The sequence below is a fragment of the Zychaea mexicana genome (assembly GCF_025766255.1).
Source record: "Zychaea mexicana strain RSA 1403 chromosome Unknown BDB00scaffold_60, whole genome shotgun sequence".
Taxonomy (NCBI): Eukaryota; Fungi; Mucoromycota; class Mucoromycetes; order Mucorales; family Lichtheimiaceae; genus Zychaea; species Zychaea mexicana.
In genome coordinates this window covers 240,882-256,348 of record NW_026516723.1, presented here as the reverse complement: position 1 = coordinate 256,348, position 15,467 = coordinate 240,882, and the positions used below count along the sequence as shown (strand labels likewise).

The 15,467-nt window shown below is 45.8% G+C and overlaps 6 protein-coding genes across 6 annotated transcripts; 4 read left to right on the top strand and 2 right to left on the bottom strand.

Moving 5' to 3' along the window:
* Positions 1 to 622: 622 nt before the first annotated feature.
* On the top strand, positions 623 to 1,526 carry BDB00DRAFT_834025 (uncharacterized protein; the record flags this gene model as incomplete). Its single annotated transcript, XM_053124310.1, has 1 exon — positions 623 to 1,526. A coding segment is annotated over exon 1 (700 nt), but the record flags the coding sequence as incomplete, so codon positions are not given.
* BDB00DRAFT_834024 (HEC/Ndc80p family-domain-containing protein) lies at positions 1,527 to 4,425 on the bottom strand. The gene is made up of 10 exons (XM_053124309.1): positions 4,065 to 4,425; positions 3,546 to 3,960; positions 3,266 to 3,440; positions 3,054 to 3,148; positions 2,800 to 2,944; positions 2,483 to 2,688; positions 2,233 to 2,382; positions 1,962 to 2,144; positions 1,766 to 1,896; positions 1,527 to 1,675 (listed from the first exon to the last, which is right to left on the bottom strand). Exons 1-10 carry the CDS (start codon positions 4,340 to 4,342, stop codon positions 1,534 to 1,536), a joined length of 1,920 nt encoding a protein of 639 aa, XP_052977588.1. The 5' UTR covers positions 4,343 to 4,425; the 3' UTR covers positions 1,527 to 1,533.
* Positions 4,426 to 4,958: 533 nt separating this feature from the next.
* Positions 4,959 to 6,811, top strand: BDB00DRAFT_834019 (glycoside hydrolase superfamily). Its single transcript, XM_053124308.1, has 9 exons — positions 4,959 to 5,201; positions 5,289 to 5,397; positions 5,469 to 5,508; positions 5,577 to 5,649; positions 5,714 to 5,862; positions 5,959 to 6,192; positions 6,271 to 6,544; positions 6,610 to 6,693; positions 6,776 to 6,811. The coding sequence occupies exons 1-9, from the start codon at positions 5,085 to 5,087 to the stop codon at positions 6,788 to 6,790; spliced, it is 1,095 nt and encodes a 364-aa protein (XP_052977587.1). The 5' UTR covers positions 4,959 to 5,084; the 3' UTR covers positions 6,791 to 6,811.
* Positions 6,812 to 11,723, bottom strand: BDB00DRAFT_834015 (uncharacterized protein). Its single transcript, XM_053124307.1, has 4 exons — positions 9,990 to 11,723; positions 9,696 to 9,851; positions 7,967 to 9,612; positions 6,812 to 7,890 (listed from the first exon to the last, which is right to left on the bottom strand). The coding sequence occupies exons 1-4, from the start codon at positions 11,444 to 11,446 to the stop codon at positions 7,076 to 7,078; spliced, it is 4,074 nt and encodes a 1,357-aa protein (XP_052977586.1). The 5' UTR covers positions 11,447 to 11,723; the 3' UTR covers positions 6,812 to 7,075.
* Positions 11,724 to 13,053: 1,330 nt separating this feature from the next.
* BDB00DRAFT_509974 (uncharacterized protein) lies at positions 13,054 to 13,883 on the top strand. The gene has a single exon (XM_053117658.1). It carries the CDS (start codon positions 13,144 to 13,146, stop codon positions 13,573 to 13,575), a length of 432 nt encoding a protein of 143 aa, XP_052977585.1. The 5' UTR covers positions 13,054 to 13,143; the 3' UTR covers positions 13,576 to 13,883.
* Positions 13,884 to 14,311: 428 nt separating this feature from the next.
* On the top strand, positions 14,312 to 15,283 carry BDB00DRAFT_789701 (uncharacterized protein; the record flags this gene model as incomplete). The annotated part of the gene is made up of 1 exon (XM_053120893.1): positions 14,312 to 15,283. The coding sequence occupies one exon, from the start codon at positions 14,312 to 14,314 to the stop codon at positions 15,281 to 15,283; it is 972 nt and encodes a 323-aa protein (XP_052977584.1).
* Between the last annotated feature and the right edge of the window lie 184 nt (positions 15,284 to 15,467).

The following is a 15,467-nucleotide window of genomic DNA, read 5'->3' as shown; positions in this document are numbered from 1 at the left end:
GACGAGGCGTGTGTGCAGGTACCATGACACTATTGTTTTTATATACGTCGAGCGAGCACGATAGACACTGGTTTATGTCCATCTCTATCTATGTTACAGGTGGGGCAGCGTCACCGCAAACGTGGTCGATGGACGTAACAGATATCAGGGTGAGCTACCCGTCATGACTCGCGTTTCCTGTGTTGAAATCATTACTGACGAGTCCGGATATGTTATACAGGCCTCCCATCTTTCCATCTGCTTTTTCATCCAGGTGTAGAAGGATGAAGGAAATTAAACGTATCCACCATCCATCACCACAACAACTCTCGATCGGTCTCAGAACATAGCCCATTACTCCTCTACACACATATTCAATCGCAATACCACCGCCCATATAAGTATTAAATCTCTGAGAATATTAAACTTCTATCTTCCCGCGATAGGATTGCGCGTGAGTACCACCCTGTAAAATAGTCGAGTTTCCTGTACCTGTTTCAATTTCTGTGTATGTTATTGTTTGTATTTCTGTTCGATTGTCTTGTAACTAATAGTGTATACATAGTTTGGATGGCTTTCTGAGGTATTGTTGTTGTTTGTGCCCTATTTATGGCTCACATGGCAACGCTCTCTTTTGGATCTGTCGCTGTTGATTCTTCGACCTCGAGATCATACAAGCCTAATATTTATGCTCATAAAACATAACCTTTCCACACACACACAAGATATACACAATGAACGAACCTACACTCGTATGGGATGTGATCTACCAGATTCTCGACGAATGCATATCCTTAGAGCTCGCTGAAAGCAGGCAGCTGCTTGATCAGTCCACAAAGAAAACCTGCTGGAGCTCCCAGCTTATTTTGATCAATCGCCAATGCCGAAATTACATTCTACAAAATGCCCTGTTCCATCGACTCCAAGTATTTTATTCGCTTGGACGGACAACACGATGGCGCGATCCAGTCATTGTAGGCGTCGACAAGGGCAACAATAGCAACGAGTGGACCATGCTCCATGTCAGTCTTGTGGAGGACAGACAAGTTGAAATGTTTTCCTTACTTGAAGTCCGGCCACCACGCCAATCGGCTCCATCACTCTTGCTGGACAAGAAACCAACACGTTCCTGGAATCGTCACGATACGAGTCGGGTCGTCTTGAGCGGTGACGGCAGAGTTGTGCCCTTGTTTTGCTACGATCGCATGGTTAAAGATATCGAGGAGTTTGCGACACTCAATTCTGCGTCGATCTGGGTCTGGCGGTCCCCGTCCAACGCATGGCTTTATCGTCACCGGCCAACATACAAGCTGTATTTGGATTATCCAGAAAACGAGTTGTTGATATGGGAATTAGGGAAATCTGCTTTGCATAACAATGTGCCAGTTTTCGCGAGTTTGGCTCAACCTGGTGCCGCTACACAGATGTTATTAAGATGACCCCTGGATACCGCCCCTCTTTGATTCCCTTTATCTGCCATTGCTGCTATTGTTATTTACTTGTAATTGGTGTGATGATTAATTTAATGATAATAAAGTGAGATAAACACACGAACTAAATGTCTAATTGCTCGTCCAATTGTTCTGCTAGTGTTTCGACTTCTTCCCGGGCAGCCTGGACCTTGGCTACTTCTTCTACAGCATGTGCAATCATCTGCTGCTCCCGAGTTTCTGCTTTTGCTTTGGCATCTGCTACCCTAAATATTGAAAGAAATGGAGTTATATAGTCAGCGAAATATGCCCGTACAAGGCGTCAGAAGAAAGGAAGGGGGAAAGGCATCACATACGTAAGCTTGAGTTCCTGCTCGCGCTTTTCATGCATATACAATTCTTCTTTCGTTTCGCGTCTGATGTTCTTGACCGATTGCTCTTTCTGTGCTAGCTCTGCATTTGTCTTTTCCACATCTCGGAAGAAGCGCTATCGCAATGACAAGGTTAGGCTTCTCTGTAGTAGAGTTAGAAATAAGTGATAAAGATTTTTACCTGCCGTTCTGACTCATGTATTTCTTTGGCACGGTTCAGATCTTTTTTCATTTTCGTAACTCTTGCTTGTTGCTCCGTTACATGTTGGTGCAATTTCGATAACTTATCCCGTGCTTCATTGACACGGTCGGTTTCCTTATTAAATAACTCTTCATATTGCTCTTTTAACTTTTCGAGGTGGGGCTATGTAAAAAAATGTGTATGATGAGGACGAATAAGCTAGGTATACAACGCGATTCTCAAATTCTGAACGAATATGCATTAATCATACCAAAATGACGCGCTTTAAATCAGCTGAAAACATGTGTTGCGGATTTGAAGCACCTGCGTCTATCTCCAAGTGTAAATGTGTTCCGTCGTCGGTGCTTCTTATGCCCAGCTCTGCTATTTTCGCATTGTATTCTGTAGTGATGGAGGCCAGCTATGTAAATGAATGATATGTAGTTTTCACCTTGGATGAGTAAACCTTTTAAAAAACGGTATCTTTCAAGAATACCATCGCACATAACATTTATTCTTACCTTTGCAATTCTCTGAGACAGTTCATTTTCTGCTATACTTTGTTTCTTCACTAACTGCTGTGCGAGTGATTGTGCGCTAACACACTCCCTTTCCAGTTGTGTCTGTTTGTCGCTAAGCTGAGTAATCTCTTCCAACGAAATGTTGTATGACTTTAATTTCTCTTCCATTTCAGCTTTTTGGTTGTTAGCTTGCTGCAATTGTGCCTCTAATATGCATGATATCAGTCATAATTTCGTTGGTCAAGAAAGGAGGGAGCTCAACAATTGGCTATCTTATACTCTCTAACTGTTTTGATATACATATAAGACTTACTTACCAAGCTCCTTCACTTCACGCTCTGTCTTTGCAATGGTTTCAGTGTATTTTGCAACCTTTTTCCGCATTTCGGTATTGTATCCTTCAAACTTGGTCATATCTCGCTCCATCCTTTCTCGTCTTTCCAGACATTTCTGTTTAAGATCCTTTTTGAATGTTTGAAAAGTTATGCGTTAGATGAAAATAAAGAGGATAATCCACGGCGCGTAAGAGGGAGAGAGAGAATCCATGTAAATGAACGAAATGGTGTCTTACTGGTCTTTCTTTCAATTGAGCGAGCTTGTCCTCGAGTGATGCCTTTCTATCTGCAATCTTTTGCGCATTTTCGGTATATTTATTTTTGATATTATCTACAAAGATTTTTATCGTTCATTAAGACATTAAAAAGATTGTCTGGATACTAGCCCGCTTCTTCCTTTTTTTTGTATTGATTCTTTGTAGCAAAAGTATAAATGCCATTGACGTACCGAGTAAGTGAAGTACTTTTTCATCATAATCTTCGTACGAGTCTGCTCCGCTTAAGAAAGCGTTATAGGTCGCAACCGAGTAATGAAAAAATAGGATATTCAAATCTTGCGACGGATCCTCTTCTTCTTCTTCAATTTCTCTCGTGGCGTAATGGTTTTGTATAGCGTCAAAATCCTAGAAAACCAGACCCCATCCCCATCCAATATCACAAAATTTAGTTAAAATAATAAAAAAGAAGTGTTAAAATTCTTCCTGTTGAACTACTTTAGAAATACTTACGTTGCACATATCAACCATCCACGATAAAACAGCAAGAAATGACGGGTACGAATGCGGGGCAGCAACAGAGAACAATGCTCTTGCACTCAATGTATCGGCACGCGGGTATCTTAAGGATTTCATGATATCGATAAAGACGTCCTGAAATCGTTCTGGGTAGACAAAGTTTGGTACGACATGTAAGTGCAGAAACTTGAACACTTGTTGAAACGTGCGGTTCTCCAAGTGGCGTAGTGCTGGCGCGGTAATAGGACCATAACCATTCTCGGTCAAATAACGTACAATAGATCGAATCGCACCACGTTGCCATTCGAGATCACGAATGGGTCGAGTGTCAATATTGGATCGTGGAGGTGCAGGTCGCTCGCTCGCTGTGGCAACGAATGAAGGTCGATTGAAAGTGCTTGCTCGTCCACTGTTGTCTCTCTTTCAGTTTTAGTACAACGATTCACCTTTTTTTTGTAAAGCAATCGAAACATTGAACAAAAAAAAGGTTCAATTGGTGGTTTCTTCTGATACCTTGATGAAGTCACTGTAGATTGTTGACTTCGTTCGAAAAGAGTCGATGGTTTTCGAAGAGGAGGATGGTGTGGTTCACTTGCTCGTGGATCGACTTGAATAGCTCGTCGAGGGCCAAGCGATTGCAGTCGTCGTTGTGATTGTTGTTGTTGTTGTTGCTGTTGTGCTGACACACGAGCCATTTTGGCTAGACCGCTGGTTGATGGAGGTTGCGTTCGTTTTAGACCGCCTCGAACGCCTCGTGTTGAGCCCCCCGTTGTGAGCCTTCGAGTGTCCATGTCGAGTAACAGAGTCGTGGTAGTCAGGAACAGGAGAGGGAAAAAGGAAGTACAGAGAGGAACACGAAACGCCAAAGAGAGACGCGCTCAATTTAATTTTGCGGGGATCTCAGAATGAATGACGCGCATTAAAAATAATGCTCTGTATTGAAATCTACTGATTTGAAATAATCCCTTGCCGTAGCATCAACTTTATGCTAATTGACAAAATACTTTGAAGATAAGCGGTTAGTCTACATAAGAGACCATAATACTTGCTAGCATAGCTTAGTAGAAGTTTATATGCTTAATGGCTTCTTCAACTTTTTTACCTGTGATATTAAAGATCGATCAATCTTACTCCCCGTAAAGTGTACCATGAAACCACTTCTCCCTCGTTTTTTTAAAGTAGTGCCTGCGCTCAATTAGACTCCATAATATTTGAGTTGTCTCTGTGTCTGCCCTTTTTAAAGAGGAAGGCAACGCTTGTTTGTATCCTTCAATAATATCGTTGTTACAGAATACTCGATACTATGCGTATCGTAAATTTAAGCTGACAATGCGCTTCAGCTTGTCTACTGTCCGAACAGCGGTTATTACACGCTCAATCCAGTGGATATCTGTTGCAGTCAAAGGGAAAAGCTCTGCGGTAAAGAGAATCAACCGACTTTATGCACTTTGTCACACCTTGAATTTCTGAATTCCATTTCAGGCTCTCTTGTTCACGTCCCTACATAACTACACACATATATTCGAGAAGAATATGCCAACATTCTATTATGCATTGCTGCTGGCAGCATTGTGTTTGCTCCACATGGTGATTGCTCATGATGCACATCAACAACAAGCTGCTTTCGGTCTAGAGCAGCAAAGTGAAACTGTAAGTCGTTGTTTTGCAAAACACACTCTGAATGGCGTAGGTCTTGTTAGAGATTTGTACTAACAACAGTGTTTGCCTCATGTTAAGCCGGAATCTGTCCTTCGTAAGCATGATCAAGTAGACGAGGCAACAGCACACGAAAAAACATTCAAAGGAGGCGACACGTTGGCGTACGTTACGCCCTGGAATAACCGCGGTAAAACGACAACGAGACACATTTAAGTAGAAAAGCGTGTGTTTTTCTAAACACTATGTATTCTCGCATAGGCTATGATATTGTCAAAGAATTCAAAGGCAAATTCGACTAGTATGTCAAACATAAACTACTGTGTCTATACTCTAAAGAAATCCTCATCATTGTGTTGCTTATAATAGCGTATCTCCAGTCTGGTATTACATCGAAGCGCATGAATTTATGCTTATTGGTGAACATGACGTTGATGAAAATGTATGTAGACCCCTTTTTCTATATATTTTTCTCCTATGTAGCAGAATTTAATCGCATAAGATAGTGGATAAAAGAAGTACGGGATGGCGGTGGTGCCAAGATTGTACCTCGGTTCCAGTTTCGTAACTGGGAATTTCAGGATTACCAGTCGTTTGTCTCAAATGCTGAGGAGGAGGCTTCCAAGGTTGTTGATATTATCATGAATCAAGTCAGGTAATGATTTTTTCATACAGAAACTGGGTGTAGTACTTGGCATACATACCCTTGAGAAAGTGTACATGAAGGAGCCTCTTCTTACCGTGCAAATAGAAAATATGGATTCGACGGTATTGTGCTTGAATGCGGCTATCCGACATTTTTCCCGGTCTTTGTCCAACAATTGTCAACAGCCCTTCATGCATCCGGCAAGCAGTTCATTATCGTCCTCCCACCACTTCGATCTGAAGAACAGAAAAAGTATCTGAATGCAGACATATTCGCTTCACTGGCACGCGTTATCGATCGATTTAGCATCATGACCTATGATTATTCCAGTCATATTCCGTAAAATCAGATTTGTTCCTATAAAACTTACCAAGTAGTAGCGGATGTGCTAACGTGTGTTGATCTGTCTCCGATTAGATCCGGAGGACCCTCTGCACCTATCGATTGGATTATCGACAACATTGAACAACTGACCAACGATGAAAACAGACATCAGTTATTAGTCGGATTAAACATGTATGCCATTGTGTATCACGAAACGTCAATGCCACAACCTCTGGTGCTCAAGGACGTTATTGAAAAGTTTGAGGACTGGATCGAGGAAGATGAACCATTCGATTGGGACCGTGAAGCTGAAGAGCACCACGTCAAGGATATGGATGGATCCACTATTTGGCTACCAACACTTCGTGTAAGTTACAAAGAATCACAAGTTTAAAGAAAGGGGATCCGTCACTGATCATGTCCACGCGTCAGTCTATTCGCAATCGGGTCCATCTTGCCGAAGATTATGGGGTCGGGCTAGCATTATGGGAGGTTGGACAAGGCTTGGATTACTTTGTAAGTTCTCACATCATTCAAGACAAGAAACGTTTTTGTTGTGGTATAACAAGAAGAATACTTCTTTTTTTCTTTTCTGTAGTACAACCTTTTGTAGTAAAGGGGATTTGATCTGAAGGGTTGGGTGGTGTGGGGGGGGGTATTATCTCTCGTTTTGTCGGGTGCTTGGTTTCTTTTTTTATAATACTAAACAATAAAATAGATACAGTGTGGTGGTAGTGGAAAGTTGAGTGAGGGAGAAAGAAAAAATGATGCTAGAAAAGTGCTGCTTTGCAGGAGTGTGTGTGTGTGTTGGTTGAATTGCGGGTGGTTATTGATTGATTACTAAAGGGAATAGAGGAGAGAGAAGGTGCATTTGTGTGTGAACGGAAGAATAAGAATGCTATAATGGAGATACTGGCCTGCTAAGACTGTTTTCATCGACACTGCGCACCAGACTTCCTGAAGTGCTGGTGCTCACTGCACTGTTCCGCCTGCTCCATGAAGATGCAGAGGATGAAGGAGGAAATGGGGCAAAGTCTCTGACATGTAGCGACGACGACGACGACGACGACGGCCGATCCGTACCGTCCTCGACCGAGCGAAAGTAGAGCTGAGCTTCTTCGCGTGAGATGCCATTGGCTGTACCCGTGATGGCGATGCTGTTGGGAATACTTCGGACCAGAGGCCGATCGGTGCCGAGGTGGATGGACTCGCTGCTGCCGTTCATGACAGCGCTCTGCCACTCTAGAGGAATAGACGATGCTGCTGTCGTCTGGACGTTGTCTTCCAAGAACGAGGTGATCCATGGATGTTGCAGCAGCTCTTGCGCAGTAGGTCGTTTGGTGGGGTTGCGTGTGAAGCATTTCTTGAGAAAATCAATGCCTTCGTGCGATAGCTGCGAAGCATCCGGCAGAGGCGGGTGGCCTGTCACGACGTGGTACATGACCGACCATTCGTTCTCAAGCGTGCTCCATGGCCGTCTTCCTGTTGCCATTTGCACAATACAGCATCCGAGTGACCAGATATCCATCGATCCCTTGCGTCCCGTCTCGCCGCCCGTGATCACCTCGGGTGCCATGTACATGGGTGTGCCCGCCAAACTGTTGACATTCATGCTCATCGTCGTCTTGTTCATGGTCTTTTGGCCCTTGGCAAGGATCTTGGATGCACCAAAGTCGGACAGCTTGATATTACCCTCGTAATCCAATAAAACATCTTACAAAAAGGCCTTCAATCAGCTTTCTTGTCTTCACGTGCAATATGGGGGGGGTTCTACCGTGGCTATACTTACTGTCTGGTTTGATATCACGATGGACAACATTGTTCTCATGCAGATACGCAAGGCCTTTGAGCAGTTGGTGAGCGTAATTGACAATATAGAATTCGTCTTCGATCCGTCCACCGTGCTCCAAAAGCGCACCCAAGCTGCCGTTCTCACAGTACTCCATAAAGATAAACACCTTGTCGCGATGGACCTCCATGCCGAAATACTGCACAATGTTGGGATGGTTGAGCATCTCCATGACTTTCATCTCCTCCTTGATCGCCTTGTGCAACGCAGAGAGTGAGCTAGAGTCAGGGAATCGGATTTCCTTGACGGCCATCACGGTTGACGTGTCCAGATTGATAGCCAGATACACGTAGCCAAATGTGCCCGAGCCGATAAAGCGACCTTGCTGCCACCGGAACGAGATGTTGGATGACGATGGAGCCAAGTACATCAAGGACTTGTCCTCGGAGCTCTTTTCGTTCAGCACCTTTCCCACAACCTTGTTTTCGCGCTCTTGCCTATTGCGGGTATCCTCCAGCTCGTGAATCTTGCGCATCCATTCGTCACGGATAAAGGTGATACCCGGTGGGCCACCTGCCGACGAGCCTGTTTCGCTACCATATGTAGCCGTTGTGATGGCATCCTTGTCCTCCAACCGCTTGCTGGTCATGTACGAATTGCGTTTTGCAGTGACGCCACGCTTGCGCTGTCGTTCCTCGCGAAGCAATTCGAGCTCGTGCGACCGTGATCGAGTGCCCAGGACATCGAAATGTGAAATAAGCAGAGCAATACATTTAGCGACGCGGCTTTGTAAGGTAGCAAACTCGTCCTCAGTCAATGCCAAAATGTTGGTGCCACGCGTCATCAGATGGCCAAACTCAAGCGCTGCCACAGCCCAACGAAACGTCTTGCGTTCTGTAGGAATGCATTCGTCCGTGATAAAGCAGATCCAATCAATTGCTAACCGCACCAGCTTCAAGTCGAGCTGCTGGCGTGCCGAGATCTCCAAGAACCGAGCTGCACGCATGCCAAAGTCACTGGCAAAGCTGAAACATTCTTCGACCAGTTCCTGCAAGTTTTGCTGTGTCTTGTCGCGTATCACGGCAACACTGTCGACGGTAAAGTTCGCCAGCTTGAGTACACTCATTTTGATCTTTGTCACTTCCTTGTTGATCTTGGGAATGTTGGCGCGATGCTCTTGCACAGGACTGATGCCCGATGTTTGCTGCAGCAAGGCGAGGAATTTGGATTTGATGGAGTTCAGGCGTCGCGTATCGCCAGTGACCAGTCGTGCCCGTCGCGCCTTGATGCCCAGAGGGACAAAGGGCACAGGCATGCGCACAACGTCGCCTCTCCAGATAATGTTTTGCCAGGGCGAGAACACGAGGACATAATCCTCATACTGCTCGGCGTTGGTGGTGCCTCCTGGGGTCCCTGGTGTGTGAACCATCAGCTGCTCACGCTGGAAGGATGACCGCAGCAGTGGCGAAATGGCATCCTCACGGCCATACAACGAAGGTGATGCTATAATGTAGATGCGCTCTTCCTCAAAGGACTCGGTGTAGACGAGGAAATGGCCTGTCTCCCACAGGCGCTGGACAAACTGGTTGGTGTCTTCCGCGTCGATGGCATACTCTGCAGCATTCTCGAATTGGCCCAGGAAAAATCTATCACCATGGAAATTAAAAATCAGCTTGGGGGGAGGAATGCCCGGTTGTCATGGGGCCCTGATGCTATTTTTTTTTCTCACCTGGAAAATTGAAGTAGCTTGCGTGCACGCATGCGCATTGTGTGCAGCAATTCGGTGTACTTGAACTCGACATCCTCGTCGTTGTCAGCACCAGCCGTGTCAAGACTCGTCATAAAGTCGGCCATGAGATCAGCCAACAGTCGGTTGGTGAACGAGCTATCAGGTTTGGGGCAAGAAGAACAGTGAGCAATCAATATATCACAAGTGTTACCCTCTCTCTCCTCCTCCTCCTCCTCCCCCAACACTTACCCCCCTCCCCCCGAAGCTGCAAAAACACAGACCAACTCGGCTTACCAAAATTGTTCAGCACACTCCCAGTCAATCGTTTCGACCGCCTGACACACGGTGCTCTTGAGGAACTCCCATTCTTTTTCGAGGACATCACATTCCTTGAGTGTGTTCTCCTTTTCGTTCGCGAGCTTCCATGCAATCAGTTTAAAGTACGACCGCACCGACTCGAGTAGCACAGCGTCATAGTTCTCGTCAATGAACGTGTCACCTTGCAAATCCCAACCTGGCGCAGGATTCGCCAGATCCTCGTACTGCAGCTTGACACGGCACGCCAGGGTGATCAGGCCGCGGTAGTCCTCCATCATCGTGTCCACCATCGGCTTGGGCGCCTCGTTGATCCTGTCCTTGTACTCCAAGCGGATCTTGAGCGCCTCTTGGACGAGCGACGTTGGAAATGTTGCTAGCCGTCTGAGGTCCAAAATAAATGGCGGCAGATTCATCTGCTTGAAGATCGTATTGTTGGCCACCATGGTGCCTTTTGCCTTGAGCAGCAGCGAATGCAGGGCCGACAAGGTCCGTTTGTCAAAGGTGTCCTGCAAAGCCGACTCTTTGAGGATGCGCTCGACAAACGAAATCTGCTGTTTCTGCGTGTCCTTTGCCTCAGCGTGCAAGAGCAGCTTGTCGGATCCGGTCCAATCGGCCAATATCTTGTGCTGCATAACCAGGCTTCGTGTAATTGTGCACCAGGCATTCAGCGCATCCAGCCGTTGTTCGAATTCCGCCGAAGCGTATTTTGGGTTGGCGCGGATCATGTCTGCGCGCGTTGCATAGAGAGATTCGACGCGGTCGACCGTCTTGAGCGCCTCGGCGACTTGGTCGAGCGGCTTCATGTCTGAATCACTCTCGACTGTGAACTGCAGAATCATTTGCAGCACCTGTTCAATCTCGCGTCGCCCCTCTTCCAAACATTTGCGTTCTTCGTCGAGGATGCGTCCTCGCAGCAGCGCGCGTATTGAGACCCAGATTTCCGAGATTGGCTTCTGATGCTTGATTTGGTCGGTACTGAGCAGTCGCTTTTTCTCGGATTTGATGACTTCGCCCATAAGCACTGAATGGAGCATGTGTTGCCATTCCATGCGTTCGTGCATCATATCTGGGGCAATGGATGGATGCTGATAGAGTGTTGGGTCTTTGTCTTGGTCGTCATTTTCTTCGTCGCTGTTGTCGTACACGTCGTCCTGGTCATACTCGTCCTCGTCCTCGTCCTCTTCTTCTTCTTCTTCTTCTTCTTCTTCTTCACTCGTCATGCTACTAAACTCGCTGCTAATGTTGCTTTTGCTGTGGCGCACAGGTGGTTTTGACATTGGGTACATTACGGCGTAGGGCGGCCATGAGGGTTCGTTGGGTTGTTGTTGTTGTTGTTGTTGATGATCATCGTCGTGCTGCTGTTCAATTTCGGTCGGACCGGGCCCATTGGAGTCGACATCTGGATTGTTCCACCGAACTTTTCTCGTTGTCATTGTTTGCAATGGACAAGTCGAGAAGCAAAATGTAGAGTAAAGAGGATAGTTGGCTTAAGAAAGATGATAGGTGCGGGTGCGGACCCAAAACTTGGCTTGCTGCTAAAACACAAAGAAGCCTTTTCTCACACAGTCAATCACCAAATAAGAAAAGTGTGAGTGAGTGAAGGTGAAAGAGGTGAGAGCCAAGTGGAAAAGAGAAAAAAGAGCGAGAGAAAAAGGCTCTCTGGGTGTGTGTGTAAGTGTGTAAGTGTGTGTGTGTGTGTGTGTGTGTGTGGAGACAAACCCAGCAATCCCCCACCCCCCAACGCGCGCATTTGGGCATTTGGGTTGAGCATGAATTCGCTTTTCTTTGCCAATTCGCACATGACTTCTTTGGCCCCTACAGTGTGCGTGCATAGAAGAAAAGGCCCCTCTTGTGGATGTTGGCGGGCTCTCTGCATGGTTTATGTCAGTTCCCCACCGTACCTTTGTATACCCTCACACAGGTACCTCCTGCATGCCGCACACACACACACACACACACAAGCAAAAGGAAGGAAGGGGTCCCATTGATTAGCGTAACCGAGTAAGTTACATTGGAAAAGAATAAAAAAAGGAAACAGACCAACCTTGTGCAACGCCCCAATTCAGCTCCAGTACTATCATCACGCACAGACGCACACACGAGCACAAAGGCCGTGGGGCACCCCTCTTCCCTTTTTAAATGACTACGCGCCACTTATCATAGCAGCAGCAGCAGCAGCCTGATTCATGCCATGGAGGGCTATGGTATTGATACTACTACCATGATACATGTGCGCCGCTTGAGTATGGGACTCGTGCTGTTTATTATTATTTTGCAAACAACGCTTATCGATCGACTTGAAGCTCGTTCCCTCTCTCTCTCTCTCACATGGTGGAACACCTTCTTTCTGATTAGTAGCACAAACGTGTGCGTCTAAATGTATTCATTCGGAAAAACAACGTTGTCTTTGGGGATAGTACTTGATAATACGGAGTTGCTGTACACATAAGATATTCATCCGGCAGCAGCATAGGATCGCCACATAATTCAGCGTGTTTTTGTTTTGATGCTATCTCAAACAAAAATCTATCCTTTTCCAGAAACACCCAGTTCCTTTCTCGACTCGAAATCCATACTCAGTCAGTGAAGAGACTTTTACTTTGTGCCTAGTGCCCAAAACAAGACTATTAGCACTCTACTGCAATATAAACAGCATGATAGAAAGAATAGTGTCTTTGGGGTCAAAGGGCTTATGCTGGTGGATCTGCGTGAATATTAAGAGTGGTGGCTGAAAGCCTGAAACAAACGTCAAATAGAACCGTCTTCTAATCGGAATGCGATCCGAGTTTTTGGTGACATTAAGGGGGGAGGGGTAGGGTGAATCGGTCCTCTTTTTTTTTTGTTCTTTTGACGGACAAACTAACATATCAGGAAATAAGCATTCAGCCGTATTGTAAACGGGGTCCATCATAACTGGTTGGGCCATGCTTAACGAACTGCATTGAATCATTTGTTACGTAGGCTACTTGGGGACCAACCAACAATTTGACAGCAACAGTACTACAAGTAACCCCAAAGTGCGATGATTTTCTAGGGAGTGTGCGCGTTTTCTTTACCACTACTACCATTATTCCCTATACCCGCCGAATACTTTTCTTTTTCTTTTTACAACAAAACCTTACTGTCAGCTATGGGCGACATTTTCAACCGCTTGCCATTTGAACTCATATGCACCATCTTTGTACTTGTTGGCCAGCAGGCATGTCTGGAATCTATGCGAGTGTGTCAGAAATGGTTTGACCAAGTACCACGGCATTCAACCGGCGTTTGGAAACAGGTCGACTTTTACTACGTTTGGACAAAAACCAACCCGTGTCTTATACAGTGCCTTGGTCCGCACGTACAAGACGTAGACGTAGCATACGATCGTCTAGACTTGCTTGTTAGGATACTTAAAAATCGTCAATGCACGATTTCCTCTCTCAGTAAGTCTTGCTCACAGTTGTTTACTATCTACAGTGTTATCACTTTTACCACTGTTTTTTTTTTCTTACACTCAAAAGAAATCTCTGTCTGTGATACTGGTGCTATTAGCTATCCGGCCAGGAGATACTATACCTAGCACAGCAGATATTGTATCTGGGCTACAGAATGCAAGCGGGCACCTGACGCGCCTCGTACTACAAGACGTGTCAAACGATATATCACCACTGTCAGTGGCTCGCCTATGTCCTCGCCTTACAGCATTGTCTATATCACTGGATAAATTGACTCTACGGAAGCAACAGCACGAGCGGCAGATACAACAACAACAACGACTACTCGAAACACTGAATGCTACGAATGCCCCTGACTCATCCCCTGAAGAACCTGTAACACAAGTGACAACGAGTTCTACAGCAGATAAACTATCAACGACTGCAAAGGAGAAGAGTCAACCACCCTGTCTATCCGACCTAGTCCATCTTCAGCTTGATACCGCCTACGATTTCAACACACACATTGAGCCCCTGCTGCGACACTGTCCACGATTACAAACTCTTGAGCTCTCGGCTTTTATTGATTTCAGGGTCTTTTGTATCCCAGCATCCATTGCCCAAACCGACTTTGACTTTTGTCGAGTTCTCGATCTATGTCCATCGATTGAGTCGCTTGGATACAATGCCATATTCCGTCTAGACAACAACAACAACAACAACAACAACAACAACAATGACAGCAGCAGCACAAAAAGGAGGATGATATCGATCAATAATAATAATAGTAGTAGTGATACCAGTGATCACGGCTGTAGTGGAAGCAAAGGATTACGCGAATTCAAGTTCACAAGCGACCGGTCCCAGCAATCCAGGAGGGTCATGGCAGTCTTGGAGAAAGCAAGTAGCACACTACAAGTATTGAGCCTCAGACGAATACCCTACAATGAAAGCGGAGGGTGGTTCGACTTTAAAAAAATTAAGAAATTACAACGACTTGCAAAGCTGACGGTTGCAGGCAGAGCCATTGACACGGACGTTCTCGTCGACTTTTTGTGCGCGCACGCCAGTACGCTTGAGCAACTCCATCTGACGTCGTCCGACATATCAGAGTCTGTGCTTCAAGTCGTGTCCAGCAAGATGCTATGCTTGAAGCATTTGTCTGTCAGTGCGGAAAGCAGCGAACCGTTCCCTCGTGTCATTCCTCGTCGACACCCTCATCATCGCGAAAGACAGCAACAGTCGCTCACACGACGCAATGAGCAGCAGCCACAATCCATCCATCAGCAACAGAACCGTCTACACACAAGAACATCGCGTCGATTGCTTCATCGAACACGCTCCTTTATCGAGTTCCCGGTTCCTTCGATCCCTCAAAACTTCCATCTGCTCACACAGCTGCCGGCGATACAAGAAATCGATCTGAGTGGGATGCGTTTATCAGATGCAGCAATACAAAGTCTCGGTAGCATCCAATCCTTACAGAGCCTGTGGCTGGCCGACTCGGGCAAGAATCCAGACAATGCTGTGACCAGAGATGGTTTGCTCGTCTTTGCAAGTATTTTATCCTCCAACAAGAACGCTCTACGACATTTGGCACTGGGATATTTCCCATCCATGGATGATACGGTGATGGCAGCATTTGGTGAGATACGATCTCTGCGCTCACTATGTATCACTAGTTGCGCTGGTGTCACAGATACAGGGCTCGAAAATTTCCTTGATACTGCTCCATTATCGACTTGCTTTACAGTCATTCGCATTTATCACTGTAAGCGTCTTACTGAGAGCGGAGTACAATATGCATACAACAAATTAGGAAGAGCAAACGTCAGTTATTGGCACAGCTTGTAAATAAAGCATAAAGAAAACCCCGGACGTTGGTTAACAGGGCCACTTGTTTGCTGGGGACAGCTTCTAGGGATGAATGTCGATAGGAATCTCTCCCTTTGAAATGTCATTCGTGCAGTGATACAAGGATATTTGTATCTTATTAACAGTACAAACAAAAAGGAGATGCGAGTGTCTCGTGAGGACA